Raw genomic sequence first — 25288 nt, 5'->3', positions numbered from 1 at the left:
ATTATCATGCAACCCAGTAATTCCACTTCTGGGTAGATAGCCAAATAATTTTGAAGTAGGGTTTCAAAGACACATTTTCACACCCATGTTCATAGTAGCACTATTCACAATAACCAACAGCTGGAAGCAACCTAAATGTTCATTGATGGTTGCACAGATAGAGAAAATGTGGTGTATACATACAATGTGATATTATTCAGCCTTAAAAAAAGGAAAAAAAAATCCTACTACATGCTACGACGACATGAATAAACCTTGAGGACATTATGCTAGGTGAAATAAGCCAATCACAAAAAGACATGTGATTCCACTTATACCACTTATATAAAGTATCTAAAGTAGTTAAATTTATAGAAACAGAAAGTAAAATGGTGGTTACCAGCGGCTGAGGTGAAGGGAAGAAAGGGGACTTGTTTAATGGACTTGTTTAATGGACTTCCAAAATGTTTCATTTTGGAAAATGAAAAACTTCTGGAGATCTGTCGTACAACAACGTGAATGTACTTAGCAGTACTGAACTGTACATTTCAAAATGATTAAGATCATAAATGTTATGTTATGCCAGTTTTTTTTATCACAGTAAAAAGATGCATAAAAACCATGGACACAAAGTACAAACTCCTGACACATCAGGAGCAGTCTCAGCCCTTAATGTATTTACCGTCTAGTGAGCTCCTAGGCAGCATGGACTATGTTTTACTTACTGGTGTGTCCTCAGCACCCTGTAGTGTCTGGCATAGAGCAGGCACTCAAGAATTGTTGGCTAGGATGGGGCGCCTGTGTGACTGAGTCAGTTAAACAAGTAACTTAGGCTCAGGTCATGATCTCACAGTTCGTGAGTCAAGCCCTGCTTTGGGTGAGGTCGAGCCCCACTTCGGGCTCCACGCTGACAGTTGGGACCCTGCGTGGGATTCTCTCTCTCTCTCCCTGACTCTCTGCCCTTTGCTCATTCATGCCCTCTCTCTCAAAAATAAGTAAATAAAATAACTATATATAAAGAAATGTTGGCTAAACGAATGAGAAGGTAGAAAGAAAGAAATAGGAAAAAGGGAGAGAAAGAGAGAGAGGAGGCCAGAGAAATGAAGAGCCCTAAGGCAAAAAAAAAAAAATTATTGTGCTCTATGTGGGACCTGGAGAGGTGGTATGCCTAGGGCAAGGGGGGTGGCGTGGTCATGGTGTCATATAAAGGTGGCAAATGTGGAAAGCCAAACCTCTGGCCCTAGTGTATACTACACAATTACTCGTGGGCATGTGTTGAACAGAATCATAGCTTGTTGGAGGGCCAGGAAGAATTGTAAAAATTACAGCCAGCTACCCACTGACAAAGCTTGATACATTCTGATTTAGTTTAAATGAGGGGTGTTGCTTTCAGAGAGAAACGTAATCTCCACCACGCCCTGTTACACCAGACTTCTGAACCACTCCCAAACGCTGAGGCTCTTAAACCTGCGCATGCGCCAAAAGTTGGGGCAGCAGAACGAGTGGTGAGTGGTCCCGCTCCTCTTCCCCCCACCCCCACCCGCCGAGGGCTATGCCAGTTGGGGAGGACAATGCTGCCGCGTGGGACGCAACACAGTGAGGGGCGTGGCCTGGAGGACGTATTACCCTAGCGACCACCACCGTGGCGGCGCAGACTTGATCTAATCGTAGAGCGGGAAAGGTGTGAGTGAAGAGGTGAAACGAAGAGGGCTTGCTGCCCCAGCCCCCAGCACCCTGGGGGCTGACGGGCGGCCATGGATCTGTATCTCAGCAACTGCTGTAAGGTTGCCGAAGCCTCCACCACTAAGGCGGCCGCCAGCAGCCTAGCTGCCGCCAGAGAGCAGTGCGGCACCGTGAGTGGCGGCTAGTGCGGTGTAGTCGTCGTCCTCCTAGCTCCTGGGCGGAGTCTTGGGTCTGCGGGCGGACGGAAGGGGCGGAGACCTCAGCGGAGCGAGCGGGGGAAAGGGGCGGGTGCCTGAAGACTCAGCTTCAGGCTCCCAGGCGGGGCAGCCCGTAGTGGGGAGTGCTGCCTGTGGCCGCGACCAGCGTTGGGTGGGGTCCAGAGAGATGGCTGGCAACTCGTGGAAGCTGGGAGGTTTTCCGGGGCGTCAGCAGAGCGGGCTTTTTCAACCCTGAGTGGATGGTTCTTTGGTTTATGTGGAAGTATTAGCCCATTGAAATGTGTGTGAGTAGATTGATCTAAACTAAAAGGTCTTAAAAAAAAAAAAAAAAGACTTTCTCATTGTATCTGACAGGGCTCACAAAAAGAACCCATTCCAGAGGTCGGAGCAGCTAATCTATTGGATCTTCCTCTTGGGGTCAAGCTGCCTGTTATCCCAGGAAGCAACAATGTAGTCTACACTACAAATATAAGTGAAAAGGTAAACTGAGTTTTAATAGTGCTTAAGTGATTTTCTTTATTCTTTTTAACTTGCTATTAAGCTTGAAATACTTGCTATGATTTTGCTTTGAGTCAACTTTAATTTCACACACAAAGTGAAGGTAAAAGAGTTCAAATGTGTAGTGTCTGAACTTCACTTTAATGATGGAAGGACCCATGATATATCTCAGCCACCAGTTCATCCTTAGTTCCAAACCAAAGCCTGCGCTCCCAAAGGTCGGGGTCTTTTCTGCCTACCTACACATATCATGCTAATTCTTACTTCCGTGCCTTTGTCCATCTGGCTCCTGCAACCTGGCATGCACTTTTCTCCCCTCCTTCTTGACCTTCAATTTGAGCCATCTTTTAAGAGCTACCGTAAGAAGCCTTTTCACAAGTGTCACAACACAGAGCTAAGCTTTCCTTAGAATTTACATACCATTGGTCTGCACTATCTTAGTTATCACTGAATCAGCACTTTTAGTGATTCAGTGTGCTGCACTCACACTGTTACACATTTTAAGTCCTCTGCCTCTGTCCTTAATTTAGGCCAAGCCTGAAGGAGGTTCAGAACTTTCTAGCTGAGGGTGTGCTTTCATCACAATAGCAAAAGGTTTTACAGGAATAATCCTGACATCCTTATTCTTGCACTGTCTAGTATGTCATCAAGGATGAGTAGGGGCTTCTTGGTATTTCAGATACTTTTCTAATATATAGGATTTTTTTAGGTTTTACTGGTAGAAAACAACAGAGTTTCTCTTTTGAAAACGCATAATGTTCTACTAAATATATGTCAATCTCACAGAAATTGACTGAGTCACACTCCCACAAATTAGCTTTCCTAAAACATACTCAAACCCTATTTCACTACTAGTAGTAACATTCCATTTTAGTTTATAACTGTAGCCCTATCTGTTGGTTTTTTTCCTCAGTTATCTTCTATTTGCTATATTTCTATACTGTTCCTGCTGTTCACTTGTTAGCTACTTATTATTTCCAGGGTTTTTTCCTATACTCAATTACACTGATTATCTCTGTATTATATTGATTACCCCCAAAATATATGCATTTAATCATGATCAAGCACTGCATTCAACTCCCCCGAAGACTAACTTTGTGGGATCTTTGTCTTTTAACAGGATCTCCTCAAGAAAGTAAGACTTTATATTTACACCATTAGGTGTTTTTTTTTAACTCATTTTACCCTCATCACCACATTATAAGGTGAAGCTATGATTTATCTAAGGTCACAGGTAGATAGTAGCAGAGTTCAGACCAGAACCACCATCTCCTGACTCAGGGCACAGTTCTTCACCTGACCTTTCAGCTTCCTCAACTGCAGACCACTTAAGCACATCACTACAGAAACAGGGAATTTAAAGGTCTTTCATGTTTTTTTGAAAGCAAATGGAAGGCAGAATTATAGTATCCAACTGTCTTGTTTTCAATCAGATTAAAATGTAATAATGTAACCTACATATCTTTAGCTATGCACTAATCCAAACCTGACAAGTGATCCTATACTTCAACATTTTGATACCAAACTTATTCTCAAGTAATTTGTTTATAAATTAATTTGCTTATTAGTATACTAAGATAGCAACTGTTCACAAACTCCTTAAGTTGCCTTTGTTGTAAAGTTAATAGTAAAAACTTTGCCAATTAAGTTAGACATTCTGCTTTCAAGAAAAGATAACCTGTTAAAAGAACAATTTCAATACTTTTAAAATTTTTCCCTGTGACCTCCCACTGGCAGGTAGTGATGTTATAATAGATTCTTCAGTTCAGGGAAACCAATCATTTTAATTGACAATAGAAAACTTAACCCTGGCTTCAACAAATGGATTTGTTTCTTTCTTGATAGGTCAGTAGCCCAGGGTTGGTCAACATATGTCTGTTACCAACAAAAGTCAACATCTAAAAGAAGAAGCTATAACCAATCTGCTAATTGCAGCATTGTTTCAACTGCCATCAACTGCTGATCATTTCTTTTCTAGGAAAGATGTGGGCTTCTTATCTAGTCCCACTGTAAATTAAATCATTGCCCAGAAGGATGTCTTTCTTTGCTTTTTTAAGGAAACATTGGTAGTCAGTGAATCCAGTTTCCTGATATAGGTCCCTTAAGAAAGACAAGAGGCTAGCACAATCAAGCAGTCAGAAACTTACAAAGGAAGCTTTTAAATCTAAAAAGAGAGCTAGAACTCTATCATTCCCCTCTTGTCTTACCCCCTGCCCACATATGAAGCATCCTACCTGCCTTGCAGGAACTCTTAGGGCGACACATCACTGTTCATTAATTGGACGGAGGTTGAGGCTCTCACCTACCTCCAGCCTAAAGACAGCTTTGGTAGAGAAGAGAGAAAGAGAAAGGCAGCGAGATTAACCTAAATCAACCCCCTGTCCACATTCCCTCACTTCAGGTTCTGCTTGCATGCTTTATTTTCACTGAACAAGCTAGTCAGTTCTACAAATTGAGGTTTAACAGTGCAATTTCATCCATTTTACATATGTAATACTTTTGAATCTGTGTGTTTGCAGCTTTACCAGCCTTCTTACGACTTTAACCTGACTGATCCTTATTGCCGACTTTTGGAAACCAGCTATAAAAGTCTGCATGATCCACATTTAAAAGCATACTATAAGCGAAAAGATATCCTAAAGAGATTAAAGAAGGGCGGCTACATCACCAACAATAATAAAGTAGGTTGAAGCCTACTTCCTTTTAACTAGCAGAAGTCTAGGGACTTGATAGACACTTGGTTCTGTTCTTCACTAGGAGCTTGTATCAACTTTGGATAGACAGTAAAGAATATTTATTAGAAAATTCAATTACTCAGTATTTGGATTTCCAAATAAGACTACTTGTTCCTACTTGACCTTTTTTCTTTGATAACAGCAAAAGACAAGCACCAAATGATTCAAATATGTAAAGACATCCATACACACATATTTATTTGTGTATTTTCTCCCAGCTGTATTGTAGTGCCTTTCCTCTTGTTCTAAAAGTAATAATGGCACAGTATACCTATCAAGGAATATTTCATATACCTTTTGAGAAGACTAGAGACAAAAACCTAGCAGAAAACAGCATAATGAAATAAATTGGGGGGAGGATATTAAATGTCATTATTATACTGGTGTTTTAATAACAAATTCATTGGGAATAATAAATTTCTGATTATGATGTGAACCATATTATTGAAATAATATTATTTAGATAGATATTTCCTGGTGATATAGCAGTTTTAGACACCACTTTCCAAATTACTACCAAAATGTGCTGTTATTACCCTTGATCCCAAATTTGTTACTAAAATGAATGTTCTTATGACACTTTTCTCTGTAAAGCTTTATGACTGTCACAATTTTCTGTTTATACATTTGGTTTTCAGTTTTGTTTTTATAGGTCATATGTACTTTGAAAGAATTGAATAAGTACAGGCAGTATCTGACTACTTTAAAATTAGACTTTGAAAGAAACTATATAAAAGAACAAGTAAGTTAATACTTAAATTTGTTTTATTTGGGGCCTGTAAAGATAGTTTTTATGTAGGATTTAGGAGAAAGGTTTGGTCCTCTGCAGAATATCTACTTATAATAGCCTGACCTAAAATTACTAAGGTAACAAATCAAATAAGATCTCTAGAGATCTATAAGAAATAAAGATGAGACTTTTGCCTTTAATTTACAGAGAGAAATTTTCACTTATCTTGAATGGAGCCACGTTAGACTGAAATGCAGGTTAACAGAATTAACCATTTGTAAAGTACAGGAGGTTTACTAAGCCCTAAACTCAAGAAGGCATACCAAAGGACAGGTTTATTTCCAGCCAGTATAAAGACCTTATTTTTTTCTCTCTCTCAGAAAATCATTGAAAAACAAGTAAATAAATTGAATGAAACCAAGAGAGCCTATGACAGTTATGGAAACGCACAATTCCAAGAATGGCTGTTACAGGAAGGTACACACACAACTCCAGACCAAGAGCTGGTAATAAAACACAGGTACGACTGAAGTTAATGCATATTTCATGGACATACTATAGACCCCAGGAAGTTGTAAAACTACTAGAAATCATTGAAAGCAGGATGAAAAAAAAAAGTATTAGACACTATTTAACCCCCTATAGTTTTCAACATGGAGAGAAAGGAAAAGGAGATTAAGAGGTAACAGGTTTTGGGAACCCTGGTGCCAAGGCTTGGGAGGAGAGTTTCTTCCTGAGAAACTGGAGCCACCAGAAACCCAAGAGGTGGGCAAAACTGATATTTGAAGAAATCTAAAGTACAAATCCCTAAGCCTGGGAAACCCACGTCCATAGTAGCAGAGAGAGAGATGTGTTCAGCATGTTTCTAAATTACATTTAAGGAAAGTACTGCAGGGTCAAAAAGGGAAAGTTCCTATAACTTCAGCTGATGCTAATACAAACAGGTGTTGTTCCCCCACCAACCGTGTGTGTTCATTCAGCTATTACCCACACATGTGCACTATTACCATTCGGCGGCCAAACCCATGCCCTAGGAGGCAGAGATGAGTTCTGGTTCTTTCTCTTTGTCCTTTACCAGGGGTGAGGGCCAGTCACCCTTCCCTTGCCTCTTAAATTCCATGGATTCATGTCATGATATGCTAGAATACGTGCTGATCTACCAAAGTCCCAGACTGGTAATCTGCAGATCTCTCTATACATGGAAGGTCATTCAAGGACTTGGAAATTACAGAGAGACCAGTAACCACTTATTTTTTTTTGTAATTTTTTAAAGTTTGTTTGTTTGTTTGTTTGTTTGTTTAGAGCATACAAGTGGAGGGGCAGAGAGAGAGAGAGGGAGAGAGAATCCCAAGCAGGCTCCATGCTCAGCATGGAGCCCAACACAGGGCTCGATCTCACAACCTCGAGATCATGACCTGAGCCGAAATCAAGATTTGGACACTTAACCAACTGAGCCACCCAGGCACCCTTTACCCACTTATTTTTAAAGGAAATTCAAATTGACTTATGTTTTGAAGTTAGTCTTTAAGCTGATTTCAGCTGCCTTTGGAAATTCATGTTCCTCAAACTGCTGAGCTATAAATAATCTCTGTGTAAAATGTTTTTAATCACTCTGTTCCATATTTTGCCATTGTCCCAGCCACAATAAGAGACTTGTATAACAGTCTGGTAAAATTAGTATAGCATGGTGAGTTAGTGGATCAGGTGAGCTTAAAGGTTCCTGGAAAACTCTACATTTCCTGTATTTAAGAAACAAAAACAACCCGGAAGGTGGTTTGGGAATATCAAAATAGATAATATCATCATAAGGGAAACACCCAATTTACTTTAACTTATATTTGCACTTTTACTTAGATATTTAGATACGATTAGTAAGGAATTAGACAAGGTTGAGCACACGGCAGAAAAGCAGAGCACATTCCGGATGAAGGAAGAAGAACTACAACATCAGGACCACATTAGAAGAAAACTTAGTCTCCGTAGACAAATTGAAGAGGTGAGGAAAACCAAATTTTAAACATTGAAGGGGAAATTTCATATGTTTGTTTCATTGGTAAACATTTTTTAGCAATCCCACCATATTACCTGAAGCTATTTCAGGTCTAAAAAATAAACCACTATTAAAAATAACAATAATTTAAGGAATAAACCACTGTTTTTTATCAGTTATAATGGACAAGATTTCACTTAACATAGTGAGATTGACACCACAAATTATATATCCATTGCATTTCTAGTCACTTTCTGCTCTGAAAGTTTTAGATATTAACTCTAGTGAAAAATTATCATGCCTGTATTCTCTCAAAGTTCAGACAAGCCTATTTATTTCTCTGTCAAAATATATTTAAGAGCAACCGATTATATATGATATACCCCTTAGTCAATAAGAGAAAACCCTCTTGTCAACATCTTTTTAGACCCATCTTTGGAGCCAGGCTTATACTTGAATTAAGTTTCCAATAGCAAAATAATTATCTTCCTTTTGCCATTCAATTGCATTCGCCAACATATTCCCAATGAAAAGTGGTAAAAGAAGCCCATTCTAAAGCCAATGTAAGGTTTTTATTATGGTTGACTCGATTTCTGTAAGGCCCTTGACTTGATCTAATTTGCTTATTGACAAAATACAAAAAAAAAAGATAATGAAAGAAAACCCTCTGCTAACTACCATAATATCGTGCTCCTTAGGGATGGAAGCCAAAAAAAATGCTTCTTCTAACCAAGATTGGAGAAGAAGTAAAAAGAGAAGCCCGAATTGAGGAACAACGTCATAAACTCTGGGAGGAAGCCCACCGGAAGGTAGAGTGAGCTTTTACCAGTAACTTGGGCTATTTGAGAAAAAGCTTTTGCCAATTTTGATAATTAAAGTGTGAATTATCAAAAGTGGCCTAAACTCATGAGGATAGCTATTGATGGAGAGACCCAGTCTGGTCTGAACCTGGACTTCAAGGGTTGGTCTGAAATGGGACCAGTGTCCAGAAAGTGGGCAATGAGTTAAATTGGATCTAGTTGTTACAATATATTCTTCATGCTGGACAACAAAAGGAAACTCACCCTTACTGCCTTCCTAGCTTTGTACTCATTGTGACTTCAGAAATCTCAAAATAGGAATGAGGGCACCCTTCAAGTAGACCATCATATTTGAAATATCTGTTTTGCATTTCCAGTGGCAAGTTGCTGTTCAATTTTTAAATGTTAAATGTATTTTTTAATATTTAGAAACAAGCACTTCTAGAGAAAAAAATCGCTTATCATTTACAAAAAATGCAAAAGGATGACCTTAAGAGAGAAGGACCAGGGGGAAGTATAAATGAAAACAAAGGACAAGACAAAAGAGAAGGTGAGAGAGAAACAATAAATGATAAAGTCGCTAAGTAGAAGATGCATATCTATATATTAAATATGGTGGCTTTATAAAAAAAATCTCTATGTGCTTATACAGAGAGGTCACAGGCCCCTTGCAAAGGGAAATCCTAGAAGCCCACACTACCTGTGCCAAGCACTATGCAAGGCACCTCCTAGTTACAGCTCAAGTTGTAAAGAATCTACATACACACACAATATTATTATATATATAAAAATTTCAACGCTTCTATAAAGTGATTCAGTAGACAACACTGCCTGCACTACAGGTTTAAAAAAGGAGCCAGTAAAAGGAGACAGTATAAAAAAATACAACAAAGAAGGAGAAAGATATATATATATATACAGAGAGACAGAGACAGAGACAGACAGAGAAAAGGAGCAGTAAATGAAAACATTACCAAAAAAGAGAGAGAAACAAAGAGGGAGACAAAAATATTTTTATTTATTTTTTAAATGTTTATTATTTTTTAGAGAGAGATGCAGAGCATGAGCAGGGGGAGGGGCAGAGAGAGGGGGAGACCCAGAATATCAAGCAGGCTCCAGACTCTGAGCCGTCAGCACAGAGCCTGACGTGGGGCTCAAACCTGCAAATTGAGAGATCATGACCTGAGCCAAAGTCAAGCATTTAACCGACTGAGCCATCCAGGCGCCCCAAGAAAAATATTTATAAAAATGGAAGAAAACATTTCAACTCAGGACCAGTAAGATTATACAAAACAGTAAGAGAGCAAACTAGTAAGAGAAAGAGAGGGGGAGAAAGGATTTTTCATTTCCAATTTTTATTTTTTTAGGTTTTTTTAAAGGAGACAAAAGAAGAGACATTTAAAATATACCAAGCACAAAACAGAAATAGATAAAAAGTAAGAACCAAAGGTTAAAAAGAAGAGGCAGTAAGAAAAAATGGTACAAAAAGAAAAAAATGAAATGAAGAAGAGAAGGAAAGAATAAATAGGAGAGAAAAAGAAAGAAAACTGAACAAAATAAACCAGTAAGAAAACACACACATACACACACACACACACACACACACACACACACACACACACACTAGATGAGGTGGGTGGGAGGAAAACAAAAGCAAAGAAACAAAACAAAAGACTAGAAGGAGAAAGACAAACAGGCAAAGAAAAAAGAGTGAAAGAAAGAAGAAACAGATATACAGGGGGAAAATACAGGACAAAGAGGGAGAAAGGAAGATGGAGAGGAAAGAAGTTTAAAAAGGATAATTCAGTGGGACAAAGCAGAATAAAAATAGAGTGAGAGACACAGAGTCTCTCACAGAGACAAAGGAGTTTGACACAGAGAGTCTAGTGAGAGACAAAGGAGTTTGAGTCATCTAAAAAAGTCAGTTCAGAGGCGCCTGCCTGGCTCAGTCGGTAGAGCACATGATTTGATCTTGGGGTCATAAGTTCAAGCCCCACGTTGGGCATAGAGCTTACTTAAAATTTTTTTTTAAAGAAGTTGGGGTGCCTGATTGGCTCAATTGGTTAAGCCTCCAACTCTTGATTTCAGGTCAGGTCATGATCTCATGGTTTCATGAGTTCTAGCCCCACGTCAGGCTTTGTGCTGGTGGTGTGGAACCACCATTTAAATATTTTAAAATAAATAATAAGTCAATTTAAAAATACATTAAAATTAGGGGCACCTGGATGGCTCAGTCGGTTTAGCGTCTGACTCTTGATCACAGCTCAGGTGATGATCTCACGGTTCATGAGATAAACTTTAAAAAAATTTTTTTAAATACTTTAAAATTAGATGGATGGATCAATCAATTCATATATACTTAAATACATACATTCATATACAATTAATTCATATATCCTTACATAAATTCATATACAGATACACAGAACTGATTTTTTAAAATATTTTTAATGCTTATTTTTGAGAGAGAGAGAACAAATGGGGAAGGGGCAAGAGAGAGAAGGAGACACAGAATATGAAGCAGGCTCCAGGCTCTGAAGCTGTCAGCACAGGGCCTGATGTGGGGCTCAAACTCACAAACCTTGAGATCATGACCTGAGCCGAAGTCAGACACTTAACTGACTGAGCCACCCAGGTTTCCCAATAGAACTGATTTTTAAAAAGAGAAGCCAGTAATAAAGACAGGACACAAAATAGAGGGAAAAGGGAAGAATAATTTAAAGTAGTGAATATAATGAGAGTAAAACAAATAGGGGACTGAGGCGGGGTGGGATTAAGAGAAGGAAGGGACAGGAAGTAAATATGTCTATTAAAAGGGAAGAGTCTGGGAAAAGGAGTAACAAAGAGTGTGAACATGAAAGACAGCATGAGGATGCTGAAAAGGAGAAGCTAGTGAGAAAATTAAGTACAATCATGGACAGGAGGAGGAAATCAAGGTCTAAAAAGAAGAAATTAGTTAACAAATACAGTAAAATAAAATAGATACAGAGATACATAGATATAGAAAAGACTGGACTTTAAAAGTACAGTCCACTAAAAAAAGGAGTGTAAGAAAAGATAAATAGGAAGACATTATAGGAAGCAGTTATGACAGCTTAAGATGGGAGGAAAAGATGGAAGGGAGGGAAGGAAAAGGAAAGCAAAGAATTTTGAAAGGGATGAGGCTAGGAAACTTGGTAAAAAAAAATAACAAGATATAAGAGTAAGAGACACAGGAGTTTAAAAGCAGAAGCTACAGTGAAAATAAGTACAATTGAGGAAGGCAGGGAGAGGGAAAAATGTAAAAAGACGTCACTTAAAATAGAGTAAAATAAAGATAGGTAAACTGATGAGACAGTTCAGCAGTAGTTGGGGGGGATGGATGGATGGACAGACAGACAGGATTTCAAATAGAAAAAACCAGTAGTAAGACTGGACAAAAAGAAAACAAAAGGAGAGAGAAGGAAAGAAGTTGTTATAAGGAGCCACTAAAAAGAGAAAGGAAGGGAGGGAGCAAGAAAAAGGAAAGAAGGAAGTAAAGTTTGTATAGGATGAGTCAGTAGGGAAAAGTTATTTGCAAGAGACAGATGTGAGAGTATCAAGGAAGACCAGTAAAATAATCAAGTACAGAGGTGCCTGGGTGGCTCAGTGGGTTAAGCATCTGACTTTTGATTTCAGCTAAGGTCATTATCTCGAGGTTTGTGAGTTCGAGCCCTGCATTGGGCTCTGCACTGGCAGTATAGAGCCTGCTTGGGATTTTCTCTCTCTCTCTCTCTGCCCTTCCCCCACTTGGACTGTCTCTGTCTCTCAGAGATTAATTAATTAATTGTTAAATTAATAAATTAATTTTTAAAAATTAAGTACAATTGTGTAGTGTGCAAGAGATTTAAAAAGTAGAAGACAGTAAAAGAATGTAAAATAAAGATACAGGGGATTGATAGCCAGATAGATGGCCAGCCAGCTAGGCAGGTGAATAGATAGAAAGACCTGATTTTAAATAGGAGGAAGCAGCAGTGAAGACAGGACAAAGATGTATAAAGAAAGAGGGGAAAGGGGAAAAAAGTTTAAAAAGAGGAGTAGTAAAAAGAGAGTAGAAGGATGGCAGGAAGAAAAGAAAAAGAGGAAAGAGGGGGAAGGAAAAAGAAAAGAGGAATGAACACAGGAAGGTGGGAAAACCAAATGAAGGAACACAGACGGGAAATAGAGAGTGAGTGCATGAGTGGTTGGGTGGAGATAACAAAGGAAATAGGAGGAAGGAAGAAAGAAATGAGGGAAGGAAGGATGAAAAGGCAGGAGGAGAAAGGAAGGAAAGAAAAGAAAGAAAAAGAGGCAGTAAAAGAAATGGAGTGAGTAAAGATCTGAAGAAAGGGAGGGAAGGCGGAGGAAGTGAAGAATGGAGGGTAGAGAGATCTAAAGAGAAGTCAGGTAAAAATAAACGTGGTTAGATGGAAACCAGGTATATAGGCAGACAGGATTTTATGAGGAGGACCTCATACAAAAGACAATATTAAAAGATAACAGGAGAGCGGGCACCTGGGTGGCTCAGTCGGTTAAGCGTCTGACTTCAACTCAGGTCATGATCTCATAGTTCTTGAGTTCAAGCCCCATGCCAAGCCCTGTGCTGACAGCTCAGAGCCTGGAGCCTGCTTTGGAATTTGTGTCTCCCTCTCTCTCTGCCCCTCCCCCACTTGTGCTCTGTCTCTCTGTATTTAAAAAATAGATAAATATTAAAAAAAATTTTTAAGATAACAGGAGAGAGTATGAAGGGAAACAAAGTTTATTCATTTTTTAATGTTTTTATTTATTTTTGAAGGAGAGAGACACAGAGCATGAGTGGGGGAGGGGAAGATAGAGAGAGAGACACACACACAGAATCTGAAGCAGGCTCCAGGCTCTGAGCTGTCAGCACAAAGCCCGGAACCCATAAACCATGAGATCATGACCTGAGCCAAAGTCAGACGCTCAACCAACTGAGCTACCTAGGCGCCCTGAAGGGAAAAAAAAAAAAAGTTTACAAGGAGAACCAGTAAAAAAGGAGTATATGAAGAATGGAGGGAAGGAGGGAGTAAAGGAGCAGGAAAAAAGAGAAGAAAGGAAGTGAGGTGGGGACATGAGGAGAGAGGGAAGGCAGGGAAGTAGGGGTGGGGACGGAGGGAGGGAAGGAGGAGAGAAGGCAGGGGTGCAGGTTCACCAAAAGAAGGGGTGCAGGTTCACCAATCCAGAGGAGGACAGCAAAAGGAGTAAGAAAGAGACCTAGAGACAGTTGATGAAGATCTAAAGGTAGAAGGGAGGGAGGGGGTGTGGAGAGGGAGAGAAGGAAGGCAAGAAAGAGAGGAATATTCTAAAATGGGGTGAGACTAGGAAAATACTAAAACAAAAAGAAGAAAGAATATTAGACACAGAGAAGTTGAAAAGGAGGAGCTAGTAAAACATGATGTACAGAGTAGAGGACAGAGAGAAAGAGATCTAACAAAAGTCAGATAAAAATAAAAATAAAGATGGAAGGAAGACAGCTAGATGATAGGTAGGTAAACGGTAGATAGATAATAAAAGGTAGAAGACACCAGAGGAGAATATGTGAAAAAGGTAGAATGAGAGAGAAAGAGAGGAGAGAAGAAAAGGAAAAAGGTCTGGAAGTGGAACCAGTGCAAAGTGAATAAAGGAAGAATGGGAAGAAGGAAGGAATGAAGGAAGGGGTAAAAAGGTAAGAGGGAGGTAGTGCAGGGAAAATGGGGGCAGTGGGAAGGAGGGAGGGAGAAATGAAGACAGGAAGGACAGAGGGTGGGGATGAGGATAGAGATACAAAAGGAATGTAGCAAAGAGAAGGGAGGGAGGGTGAAAGGAAGGAAGACAGAGGAGAAGTAGGAAATAAGGGAAAAAAGACAAGTTTATGAGCAATGAGTCAGTAGGGGAAAGTGTTAAAGGAGAGAGGGAGACAATGGGAGGGGGAGGAGCCAATAAGTAAAGCAAGTGCATTGTGAATGATGGGGGATTTACAAAGTAGTAGTCAAGTGTATGTCAACTATACTTCAATAAAACACATAAACGTCAATAAAATACAATGTAATAAATATGGATAGATATCTAGGTAGGTAAATGGATGGGTGGGTAGGTGGGTGGATGGATAGATGGGATATACATTGATAGAAAGATAGATACCTAGATAGATAAAACTGATTAGAAAAAGGAGAAACCAATAAAAAGAGTACATAAAAGAGTTAGAAAGGGAAAGAAAAGAAATGGAAAACTTTTTGGACATGGGCCAGTAAATAGAGAGTAAAAGAAAGAGAGAAAATGGATGGACAGGATAAGATAGAATAGGGCAGGGGAAGATAGGATAGAGGAGGATAGAATAGGATGAGGCAAAATAGGATATAGGATAAGTTAGGGCAGGATAGGATAGGATAGGATAGGATAGGATAGGATAGGATAGGATAGGATAGGGCAGGATAGGATAGGGCAGGATAGGATAGGGCAGGATAGGATAGGATAGGATAGGATAGGATAGGATAGGATAGGATAGGATAGGGCAGGATAGGATAGGGCAGGATAGGATAGGGCAGGATAGGATAGGATAGGATAGGATAGGATAGGGCAGGATAGGATAGGGCAGGATAGGATAGGGCAGGATAGGATAGGGCAGGATAGGATAGGATAGGATAGGGCAGGATAAGATAGGGCAGGATAAGATAGGAGAGGAGAGGAGAGGAGAGGAGAGGAGAGGAGAGGGCAGGGCAGGATAAGATAGGGTAGGATAGGATAGGATAGGATAGGATAGGATAGGGCAGGATAGGACTGGGCAGGATAAGATAGGGCAGGATAAGATAGGAGAGGAGAGGAGAGGAGAGGAGAGGAGAGGAGAGGAGAGGAGAGGGCAGGATAAGATAGGGTAGGATAGGATAGGATAGGATAGGATAGGATAGGGCAGGATAGGACAGGGCAGGATAAGATAGGGCAAGAGAGGATAGATAGAGCAGGATAGGAGGATGGGCAGGATAGGATAGGGCAGGGAAGAGGAGGGAAAGGAAGCAGAAGGGAGAAGGAAAAGGAATAGAGAGAAAAGTTTTAAAAGGAGAACAAAATAAAGGGATTTTTTTAAAAAAATGATAGAGGAAATATGTGCAAGAGAAAGTTTTTAAAGGATGAGCCAGTAAGAATAGACAATGTGAGAGGAAAGAAAGAATGAAAGTTTATGAAAGGAGAGTCAGTAAGAAAAGCTCATAATTTAGTCCAGTGAAGCAATGAGGTGGTAACACCTGCCTCTGGGATAAAAAAAAAAATCACTTCAGCAGCTATATTGCTTCCTCCATCTTTAACGGTTAGCTTCTAATTACAGTAGGAAGTTTCAGGTAGGCATCTTTTTTAAATATTTATTTATTTTTGAGAGAAAGACCAAGCAGGGGAGGGCCTAAGAGAGAGAGGGAGTGAGAGAATCCCGAATAGGTGGTGCACTCTCAGCATGGAGCCTGACGTAGGGTTCGAACTCATGAACCTTATGATCATGACTTGAGGCAGAATCAAGAGTCGAATGCTAGGGATGCTTGGGTGGCTCAGTCAGTTGGGCGTCCAACTCTTAATTTCAGCTCAGGTCATGATCTTACAGTTCCGTGAATTCGAGCCCCACATCAGGCTCTGTGCTGACAGGGCAGAGCCTGCTTGGGATTCTGTCTCCCTCTCTGTTCCTCCCCTGCTTGCTCACTCTCTCAAAAATAAACTTTAAAAAAATCTCATAAAGAACGAGTCTAATGCTTAACCAACTGAGCCACTGAGGCACCCCTAAGGTAGGCATCTTAAACAGTGGCCACCTCAAATGGTTTTTAAAAAGGAAAATATTTTTAAAAATATGTTCACAATATCACATAGGTGACAGGAGAATGAAGAGATCTATTTCACATACGAAATAGACTTATACCACTATAATAAGGCCATCATCTTCTATCACATAGACACAAAGGGATGCATATCTTAAAGCTCTAGTGAAAATGCAATCAGCACACATAGTTTGGAATCCTTTTGTCTATCTGAATGATTAGAAACAGTAACTGTAGTCATCTCTTTCACAGCTGAGGTATATGTGTACTGTCACTTGCCCCTGCCAAGCTCTGAGGCACAGCCAAGGAAGATCATGAGCACTCTCACAGCATCTCCAGCATAGTTGTTTGTGCTGTCGTGCATCCCCACACAGAGAAAAGGCCATGTTCTCACTGGGCAGGATGGAGGGATGGAGTTTTTTCCCTTCTCCCAGAAGACAACTCTGCCCAAGTATAGCTTTAACTACACAGGATAATACTGTAAAAGGGATTGCCTTGCCTCCCCATCACATCTGTCTTCTGGTTTCTCAACCTTGCCACTATTGACATTTTGGGCTGGATAATTCTTTGTTGTGGGGGCTGTCCTTTGTATTGTAGAATGTTTAGCAGCATCCCAGGCCTCCACCCCCTAGATGCCAGGAGTGACCCTCCTCTGCCACATTTGTAACAATCACAATGTCTCCAGACATTTCCAAATGTCCACAAAGGGAAAAAATTGCCTCCCATTGAGAACCACTACTTATCCTCTGCAGTTCCTCCTTACAGCCCCATATGTATATTAGCATATAGCTCTCCTTTTATTGGGCATGAAAGAATAAATAGAATCTATCTTGGATAACTGTCATGTGCACTATTAAAAACAAATATTTTCTTGTGTTTCTTTAAGCTCCTTCCCCAGAGATAAAGAAAACAAGTGATAGTACCAGTGGCCAGAAATTACACCAAGGACAAAAACGTAATTGAAATTATTTGATTAGAAGTACTAAACTAGTAATTTGTAGAAAGATGGGATTTGGTACTGACCGCATCTGCTTACAATGCAGATAAATCCTCTATCCTATGTTATAAATGATGGATTTTGAGTAATATTTGCCAACAGTGCTACAGCCTCTCTTGCTTTCTGGATTAGACTCCCTAATTACTCACTCAGTTCATGTCACTGCCACCACATGCCCGTGAGCAGGACCGCGCATATTTTGCAGCTGACAAGTCTGCAAGCCCAGTTGAGAGCCCTGCTTCTCCATGGCCCCTGCTCCTGATCTCATTTCTGTATTTTTCCATTACCAACAAGATCCCAAGGCATTGTTTTTTAACCTGTTCCCCACTGGCTCCTACCGCTACTACTGCCAGTCTTCACTCAGCAAGCAGTTCTGCCTCCTAGGGAAGCTTTTCCCTGCATCTCATTTGTTTCATTCACCTGGAGAGTCATCCTTGCAGATTGCTGACTGGAGGTGCTACTGATGTTTCTGAAGCCAGCAGCCCTAGGGACCTAGTGAGGACCGAGACTCCAACCAACCCTCTTTCTCAAAACCCTGCCCTTCCTTAGACTTTGGAATTTTCAGGCCTGAAGTAACTTCTGTCACTTCACTGGCAATAGAAATATTTTATTCTGCCACTTATTTTTCCTCAGCAGTGGGGCATGCCCTCAGTGTTGCCCACTCTTATTCCCCTGTTCCTTTTAGAACAGCCTGACGGAGTAGCAGTTGTTGTCATTCTCAAATTTCAACCTATTTCTTGAATAGGCTTCTCTAATACATATATGGCTAGCACATTTTGCCAGTGCCTTCCTTCCTTTTGCTTTTGGGCTCAGTCATTGATTTTTCTAACATATTGCCTTTGTGGGGCCCCCATAATGGCCCTGAATTTCATGTAGCCTCCCCCATCTTTCTGCTTCTTTGCAAAAGATGATGTCCAAATGTCTGGGGTAAGAGGTGTGGCTAATGTTCTTATTTCTCTATGTGGCAGCAATATGGGCATCACCTAAACAATGTATTAGAAATGCAGATTCTCAGGCTTTACCCTGGACCTACTGAATTGGAATCTACATTTTCACAAGATCCCTGTGCTTTATATGCACATTGAAGCTTGGGGAACAGTGGCATCTGTGACCTCATGGAGGTGAAATAAAGCCATGGTGCTTAGATGAAATGTCTTCTGCCTCTGGTCTCCAGAGAGAGAGATGTTCTCATCTCTTCTGACATAGTGCTTGACCTGTTGACATTCACAGTGGAAGTCAGCCACCAGGGCAGTGACTCATGGTTCAGTCTCACTGAACGTAGAGCCCTCTGGCTTTCCCATTCCACCTCAATTCTGGCTGGCTGATCCATAACACTCAGGGTGGGGCCCTCTCACCTCCACCACAGTGACTGCCCTTGGAAATCTTCCCAGCCAAGAGTGGCTTAAGAAAGCAAAATCTCAAGGGGAAATAGGAAGAGATTGGTAAACAGGTACAAACTTTTAGCTATAAGATGAATAAAGTCTAAAGGTCTAATGGAAAACATGATGACTATAGTTGATTGCACTGTATATAATTGAAATTTGCTAAGAGAGCAGAACTTAAAATGTTTTCAACAACAACAAAATATAAATATGTGAGGTGATGGATGTGTTAATTAAATGGGGGGGGGATCCTTTCACAATATATACATATATCACATCACCATGATGTGTACTTGAGCTATCTTACAATTTTGTATGCCAATTATATATGTCACCAAAGCTGAAATTAAAAACAAAGAAAGAGAGGAAAAGAAGGAAGGGAAGGGAAAGGATACCAACGTCAGAGAAAGGCTTGCTCTGCTTGACCATACTATATTATAGTTTGTGGCCCATGTCCCAGGTGAAGAGAAGGTGGCAGCAGTGGGGGATAGTCTAAGAGATTTCTTCCTAGAACCGTTAAGTGGGGAGCAGAGAAATAGTTCTTTTCTCTCTATGCTAACTTCACTTGTCTGAAGCAACCAAGACCCAAAGTAAGAAAAATGTAAGAGCCTCTTCTGATTTCTTTGCTCTCCAGCTTCTCCCACCACCCTTTCACTTTCCCACCGTCTCTAAGCTGCTAAAGGAATAGACTTCCCCACACAACTTTCCTCAAGTCATATCTTCCTTCTTTCTGAGCCCAGATAGCTCTTCCTGGAGGGCTAGGGTATCTCCCTCCAGTACACTAAAGGAGAGTTATCTGAGCTAAGTATTCCAGTCTGTTGTTATACAAAAATGAAGGTTAAATTTAGGGAAATTCTCGAGACAGTTGCATGGCTTGCAAAGCATACTGTCTTGGCTATGTCATCCTATTTTTGAATGACAGGTGCTGAATATTACTTGGGTCTATATTGTGGCATTCCTCCTGTTAAAAATTCTAACCTCCTCTCCCCTAGTTCCACCCCCAAGCAGGTGGAGTACAAAACTAGGGCAGAGGTTTTGTACTTAGGGAGTCAAAAATGAGAAAATAATATAAAATTTTGAAACAGTAGCCCTGTTGTATAATGGCTGTTTCATACCTGTCAAGCCCCAAAAAGAAACACAACAAGAGATGGGTCTTCAGACCTACATCTGGAAAGTATGCTTACTGTAAAAAAATGTAAAATATAGAAAAATATGTAATATATAGAATGTAACACCATAATAAATATGGGAAAAAGGCACATTTTACTGAAGACATACAGATGGCGAATAAGCACATGAAAGAGTTGCTTAATATTATTAGTCATTAGGGAAATACAAAGTAAAGCACAATGAGATACCACTATATACCCAGTAAAATAGTTAGAATTTAAATAATTGAATTTACATAAGTGTTTCCAAGGACTTGAATCAGCCAGAACTCTGACACTACAGGTTGGAATGGAAAATGGTAGCCAATGTAAGTTAAACTACCATATGATCCCAGCCATCCCTGTCTTAGATATGTGCCCAAAAGAAGTGAAAATATATGTCCACATAGAGACTCATAGCAGCATTATTCATAATATCCAAAAAAACTGGAAACAACCTAAATGCCCATCAGTGGGGAAATGGATGAAGTGTAGTATGGAATACTATGTAGTAGTAAAAAGGAATAAACCATTGTTACAGGCAATAGTATTGATGAATCTCAAAATAAATATGCTAAATGAAGGAAGCCAGTCCGAGAAAAAAAAAAGAAAAGGAGAGAATACATCCTATATGATTCCATTTGTAGCAAACTCTAGAAAATGCAAACAATGATAGTGTCAGCAGATCAGTAGGTTGTCTGGAAGACGGGTAGAGAGAGGGATGAACTATACGGGGAAACAAGGAAACTTTTGGGGGTGGTGGAAATGTTTGTGGTGATGGTTTCAATAGCTTGTATATGTGTCAAAACTGGACAAATGGTGTGTTTTAAATATATGTGGTTTATTGTACTTCAATTGCATTTGGATAAAATTATTTAAAATTATATGATTTGTCTTTCATTTACTTTTAGGACCAGGTCACCGTTCTCTGAGTTTTGTAAAGGTTCCTGCCAAAAACTCATCAGTCTTCATATCTTCGCAGCATGATGTACAGAAAAACAAAGCAGAACAAAAGGTAGAAAGTTGTATGTCTCCGACGCTTTGTATTGATCATTAATTTATCCTGTTAACTATTATTTCTATGGGATATTGTCTTCACTGCCATGGTACTGACTGGTCAGAGATAATGGAGTCCTACACAGAACAGAAGGTTCTGAGTCAGCATCATGTTAAATGTACCATATGGTTTTGCAGAAACTGACTTAAAAATTTGCTGATACTGATAATAGCTAATGTTTATTGAGAATTTGCTGTGGGCCTGGGCCTGTGTTAAACTAGAAGGAGGGGAAAGGGGGAAAACAATTGACATGATATACAGATATGGAAAAGACATCATCACTACTCGTGAGGACTCACTATCCAAGGATTAGACACATATAAACAAAAGTCCTTACCATAAAATAAGACGAGAGTTTTGATTTGTACAAAATGTTTTGATTTGTACAAAATGTAGTGGGAGCACAGAAGATTTAGAGACTGGTCCTGCCTAGAGAAGCCTTAAAAGGCTTTATTAAAGGAGGGCTTCATTGTATTAGGTCTTGCGATATGAGTGGAATGCTTCCAGATGAATGAGGATATAGTGAGGCAGTATTACGCACTGATGTTAAAGTGTTAAGTGAGAGCATGATAGTGCAAGCCTGCAAAGCCGGGGCAGCGCCAGAGAGGAGACTGAAAGGTAGGTTGCAGCCATTGTTTTGTACACCTCAAGGAGAATGGATTTATTGTCTCAGTAGTATAGAACCATTGCAGGTTTTTGAGAAGAGATGTGAAATAAGAATGAGATGGGGTTTAAAAAGATATTCTGGGGGCACCTGGCCGGCTCAGTTGGAAAGGCATGCAACTCTTGATCTCCCAGGTCATGAGTTCAAGCCCCACATTGAGTGTAGAGATTACTTAAGTACATACATTTAAAAAGAGAGAGAGAAGTCTTTTTTAAAGCTAAAAAACAAATAAAAATATAATCTACTTGGGTCGCCTGGGTGGCTCAGTCGGTTGGGCGGCCGACTTCGGCTCAGGTCATGATCTCGCGGTCCGTGGGTTCGAGCCCCGCGTCGGGCTCTGTGCTGACAGCTCAGAGCCTGGAGCCTGTTTCAGATTCTGTGTCTCCCTCTCTCTGACCCTCCCCCGTTCATGCTCTGTCTCTCTCTGTCTCAAAAATAAATAAAATAAACGTTAAAAATATATATATATATAATCTACTTGAAGTGTGTGAGATAGATGCAGTGTTTGAGAGAGAGGAGATTAGAGGGAATATCGTTTTGAGTCTACTGTGATGGTCCAGATAAAAATGATAAGGCCCAAACTAAGGCAGTGGCAGTGAGGGTAAACCAGAGGCTACAGATTTAACACGTTTCAGAGTCAGACGGTATCAGGATTTGGTGACTCAATAGATGTGTAGATCCAGAGAGAGGGAGAGGATGATGATGATGGTAATGATGATGATGATGATAATGAGGATTTAATTTTTGTATATAGTTCTCTTGAAGTAGGATGTCTTTTCTCTGTGCTCCCATAGTGCTCAGGCTTACCTCTATGTCAGAAATCACTATACTGTGTCATCTTTTTCTGTCTGTTCAACTGTAAGATGATAAACTTAAGGTTAGGAATTGCATACCTTATTTTAATTCCAAGCAATGTGTTCAATCCATTGGATTGGTCCTATCTGAAATAAATGGAGTAACTCTAAGCTTTCTAGTATGGGTCACTGGATGGATAGTTATACCTTTTTTAAAAAGTTTATTTATAAAAAAAAAAAGTTTATTTATTTATTTTGAGAGAGAGAGCACATGGGTGGGGCAGAGAGACAGGGAGAGAGAGAAAATCCCAAGCAGGCCCCTCACTGTCAGTGTAGATCCTGACGCGGGGCTTGAACTCACAAACCATGAGATCATGACCTGAGCCCAAATCAAGAGTTGGATGCTTAACCAACTGAGTCAACCATGTGCCCCTGGGTTGTTACATGTTTAACCAAAATATGGAAGACAAAGGAGGAAAAAGTTTGGAAAGATGGGAGTACATGGGCACATGATAAGGTTCATTTGAAGTAGTTAGTTTGGGTACCTATGAGAGATATTCATCAAAGAGGTTGATACTGTGTATTAGCATTGAGACCAGAGCTTAGGAGAGACGTAGGGGATGGGAAGAAAAGGGGACATACTATATTAATGTGATTGCTCTAGAGCAAGCAAGTCTCTTTTAGAAGCTTAATTACTAATGAATGCTTTTTTCTTGAATATTAAACCATACAGAAACATAAAGAAATGACTAAAACATCACATATTTTAAATGAAGGTAAGAAAATGAACAATATTTATAATTGCTCTGTTGTCTTTCAGTTAAATAGTTTTGTTGTGTAGTTTTCTAAATTATGCCTTTTTACCCCTTATAAAATCTGTGATTATTTTGATTAAGGAAGATATAAAAATTATTCATGGTTGTAAATGTTAGTATCGAACATTTTTGAGTGATTGCTGGGTGAATAGGCACTTTAGAATCTGCAAACCATGGGGAAGTTAGAATCTCTGCTGTGGCTGCCTATACTGATAGGTAGAGTAAGTTTCTGAAGTACTGTGATTTGTGCAGATAATTCTCCCTAGGAGAAGGTCTCTATCCTCTAATGCCATCCTTTCTCCCCAGACATAAAAATACATCCAATTTCCCATCTTCTGGCTGAACTAGAGGTTCACTAAGTCTCTGATAGTCTCGGCAAAAGATTCCCATGAATATTCTACACACACACACACACACACACACACACCAAGAACACTACAACATCTCCATCTGGGTGGCCAATTAGCACCTTGAATCCAGCATGCACAAAACCAAATTCATGATCTTCTAGTCACCCCCAAACCTGTTTCTGTTCCTCCTTTTTTTCAGACACAAAGCTGGAGTCACCTTTGACCCTTTCCTATTGCTCGTATTCTACATCCAAAAGTTGTCATTTTGTCCAATTTACAGCCTTTAACTATCTCATAATCTTTCCCTCCTTTCCATTCACAAAACCCCTGCCCTTAACGACTGTAATAATTTGCCTCAGTCTCTTTTTCCTCTTGTTAATCTCTCCTACAGTTTGTTGTGAGTGTAATATTCTCAAAATACAGCTTCGAACATATAATTACTCAAAAGTCCTTGGTGGTTCCCCCTTGCCTACTGAATAAAGTGCAAAGCAGTTCATTCTGAGGCAGGGGGAGTGATGGGAGATTAAGCTTGGCAAAGTAATTTAGGAACAGAAGTTAGGGAATTCAGGCTTGTCCCTGATGGTGGTGGTGAGACACTGGAAGGCATCTTGTATGTGGAGATACTGTCTTTATTTGCATAAATAAATATATCCCTGACTGTGGTAATTCTAGACATTATGCCAGTTCAGCAAGAACTGTATCATTTTTTTTTTCATATTTAAAAGTACCTTTTCTTTCCCCCAGGAATCAAAAGTAGCTCACTTCAAGCTCCAGGTGTTTCTGCTAAAACAAATGGCCCCAGACATTCTGTGCAGGCTATTTTGAAACAAGAGGTAAGTAACATTCCATTTGTCCTAGATACAGACAGAAAAAATGAAGTATGGAATTATTATCAAGATTGGTGTAATACAATTTCATTCATTAAAAGACAATTAACCACCCTATAGTAAGATTTTATAAAAATTGAAATGCAAACCCACAGTAATAATGCTCTGCTACTTCAGACTTCCAAAGCTCATAGCTGTCAATTACACTAGTGTTGTCATACTGTAAGTATAGGGAATATCAGTAACAAGTTGTAAGCTACCAAAAGTGATAAGACCAAGACTCTAAATGTGTTAAAAAGATCCAAAATTTGAATGTTATATTTACCTCAATTTTTATAGAGATTTACCAGGAGCAACTTGAATGTTCCTACTTAGCCCTTAGGTTATAGGCTTCCTAAATGATGAGCTTCAAGAACTTCAAAGTACATACCTGTGCCCTACAGAGAAAGCAACAAATTGGGCTTTGAGAGTCATTTTCTCCCAGTGCTGATGGGTTGTGCAGAGATAGCCATGCTGCCTCACCCTGTCCCCTTTGTGACCAGGGGTCACGTATCTGATGGTGGGAAGTTGGTGGCAGACATTCAGGGTGCAGCCTCTGGTCACAGCATAGATTGCCTTTGCAGACTTCCATATTGTCATTTTAAAAATCAAATCCACATTGGCTCTGTTAGCCCTGTATTAACTGGCTCAGCTGTTCTAAACAGTTAACATGGTTTAAAAGAGATGTCATCAAGCAGGAAATTCACCAAAGTCTTCCCAAAAGTCTGCCTTCACAACTAAAATAGCAAGTGCCATCATTTGCAGTGTCCTATGTTAAATGCATAGTAAGCA

The 25288-nt window shown here is 39.8% G+C and overlaps 1 protein-coding gene across 1 annotated transcript in view; it reads left to right on the top strand.

Moving 5' to 3' along the window:
- The first annotated feature begins 1498 nt into the window (after nucleotides 1-1498).
- LOC101091264 (fibrous sheath-interacting protein 2-like) overlaps nucleotides 1499-25288 on the top strand; it is a 75844-nt gene continuing 52054 nt past the window's right edge. Inside the window, 11 exon segments of the mRNA XM_045050425.1 lie at nucleotides 1499-1832; nucleotides 2235-2360; nucleotides 4898-5059; nucleotides 6224-6363; nucleotides 7698-7839; nucleotides 8532-8642; nucleotides 9063-9183; nucleotides 17310-17378; nucleotides 20862-20965; nucleotides 23199-23241; nucleotides 24375-24463. Coding sequence (XP_044906360.1) covers nucleotides 1734-1832; nucleotides 2235-2360; nucleotides 4898-5059; nucleotides 6224-6363; nucleotides 7698-7839; nucleotides 8532-8642; nucleotides 9063-9183; nucleotides 17310-17378; nucleotides 20862-20965; nucleotides 23199-23241; nucleotides 24375-24463 — 1206 coding nt within the window. The 5' untranslated portion in view covers nucleotides 1499-1733.

The sequence above is a fragment of the Felis catus genome, chromosome X (genome assembly GCF_018350175.1).
Source record: "Felis catus isolate Fca126 chromosome X, F.catus_Fca126_mat1.0, whole genome shotgun sequence".
Lineage (NCBI taxonomy): Eukaryota > Metazoa > Chordata > Mammalia > Carnivora > Felidae > Felis > Felis catus.
This window is presented reverse-complemented; position numbering and strand designations above follow the sequence as displayed.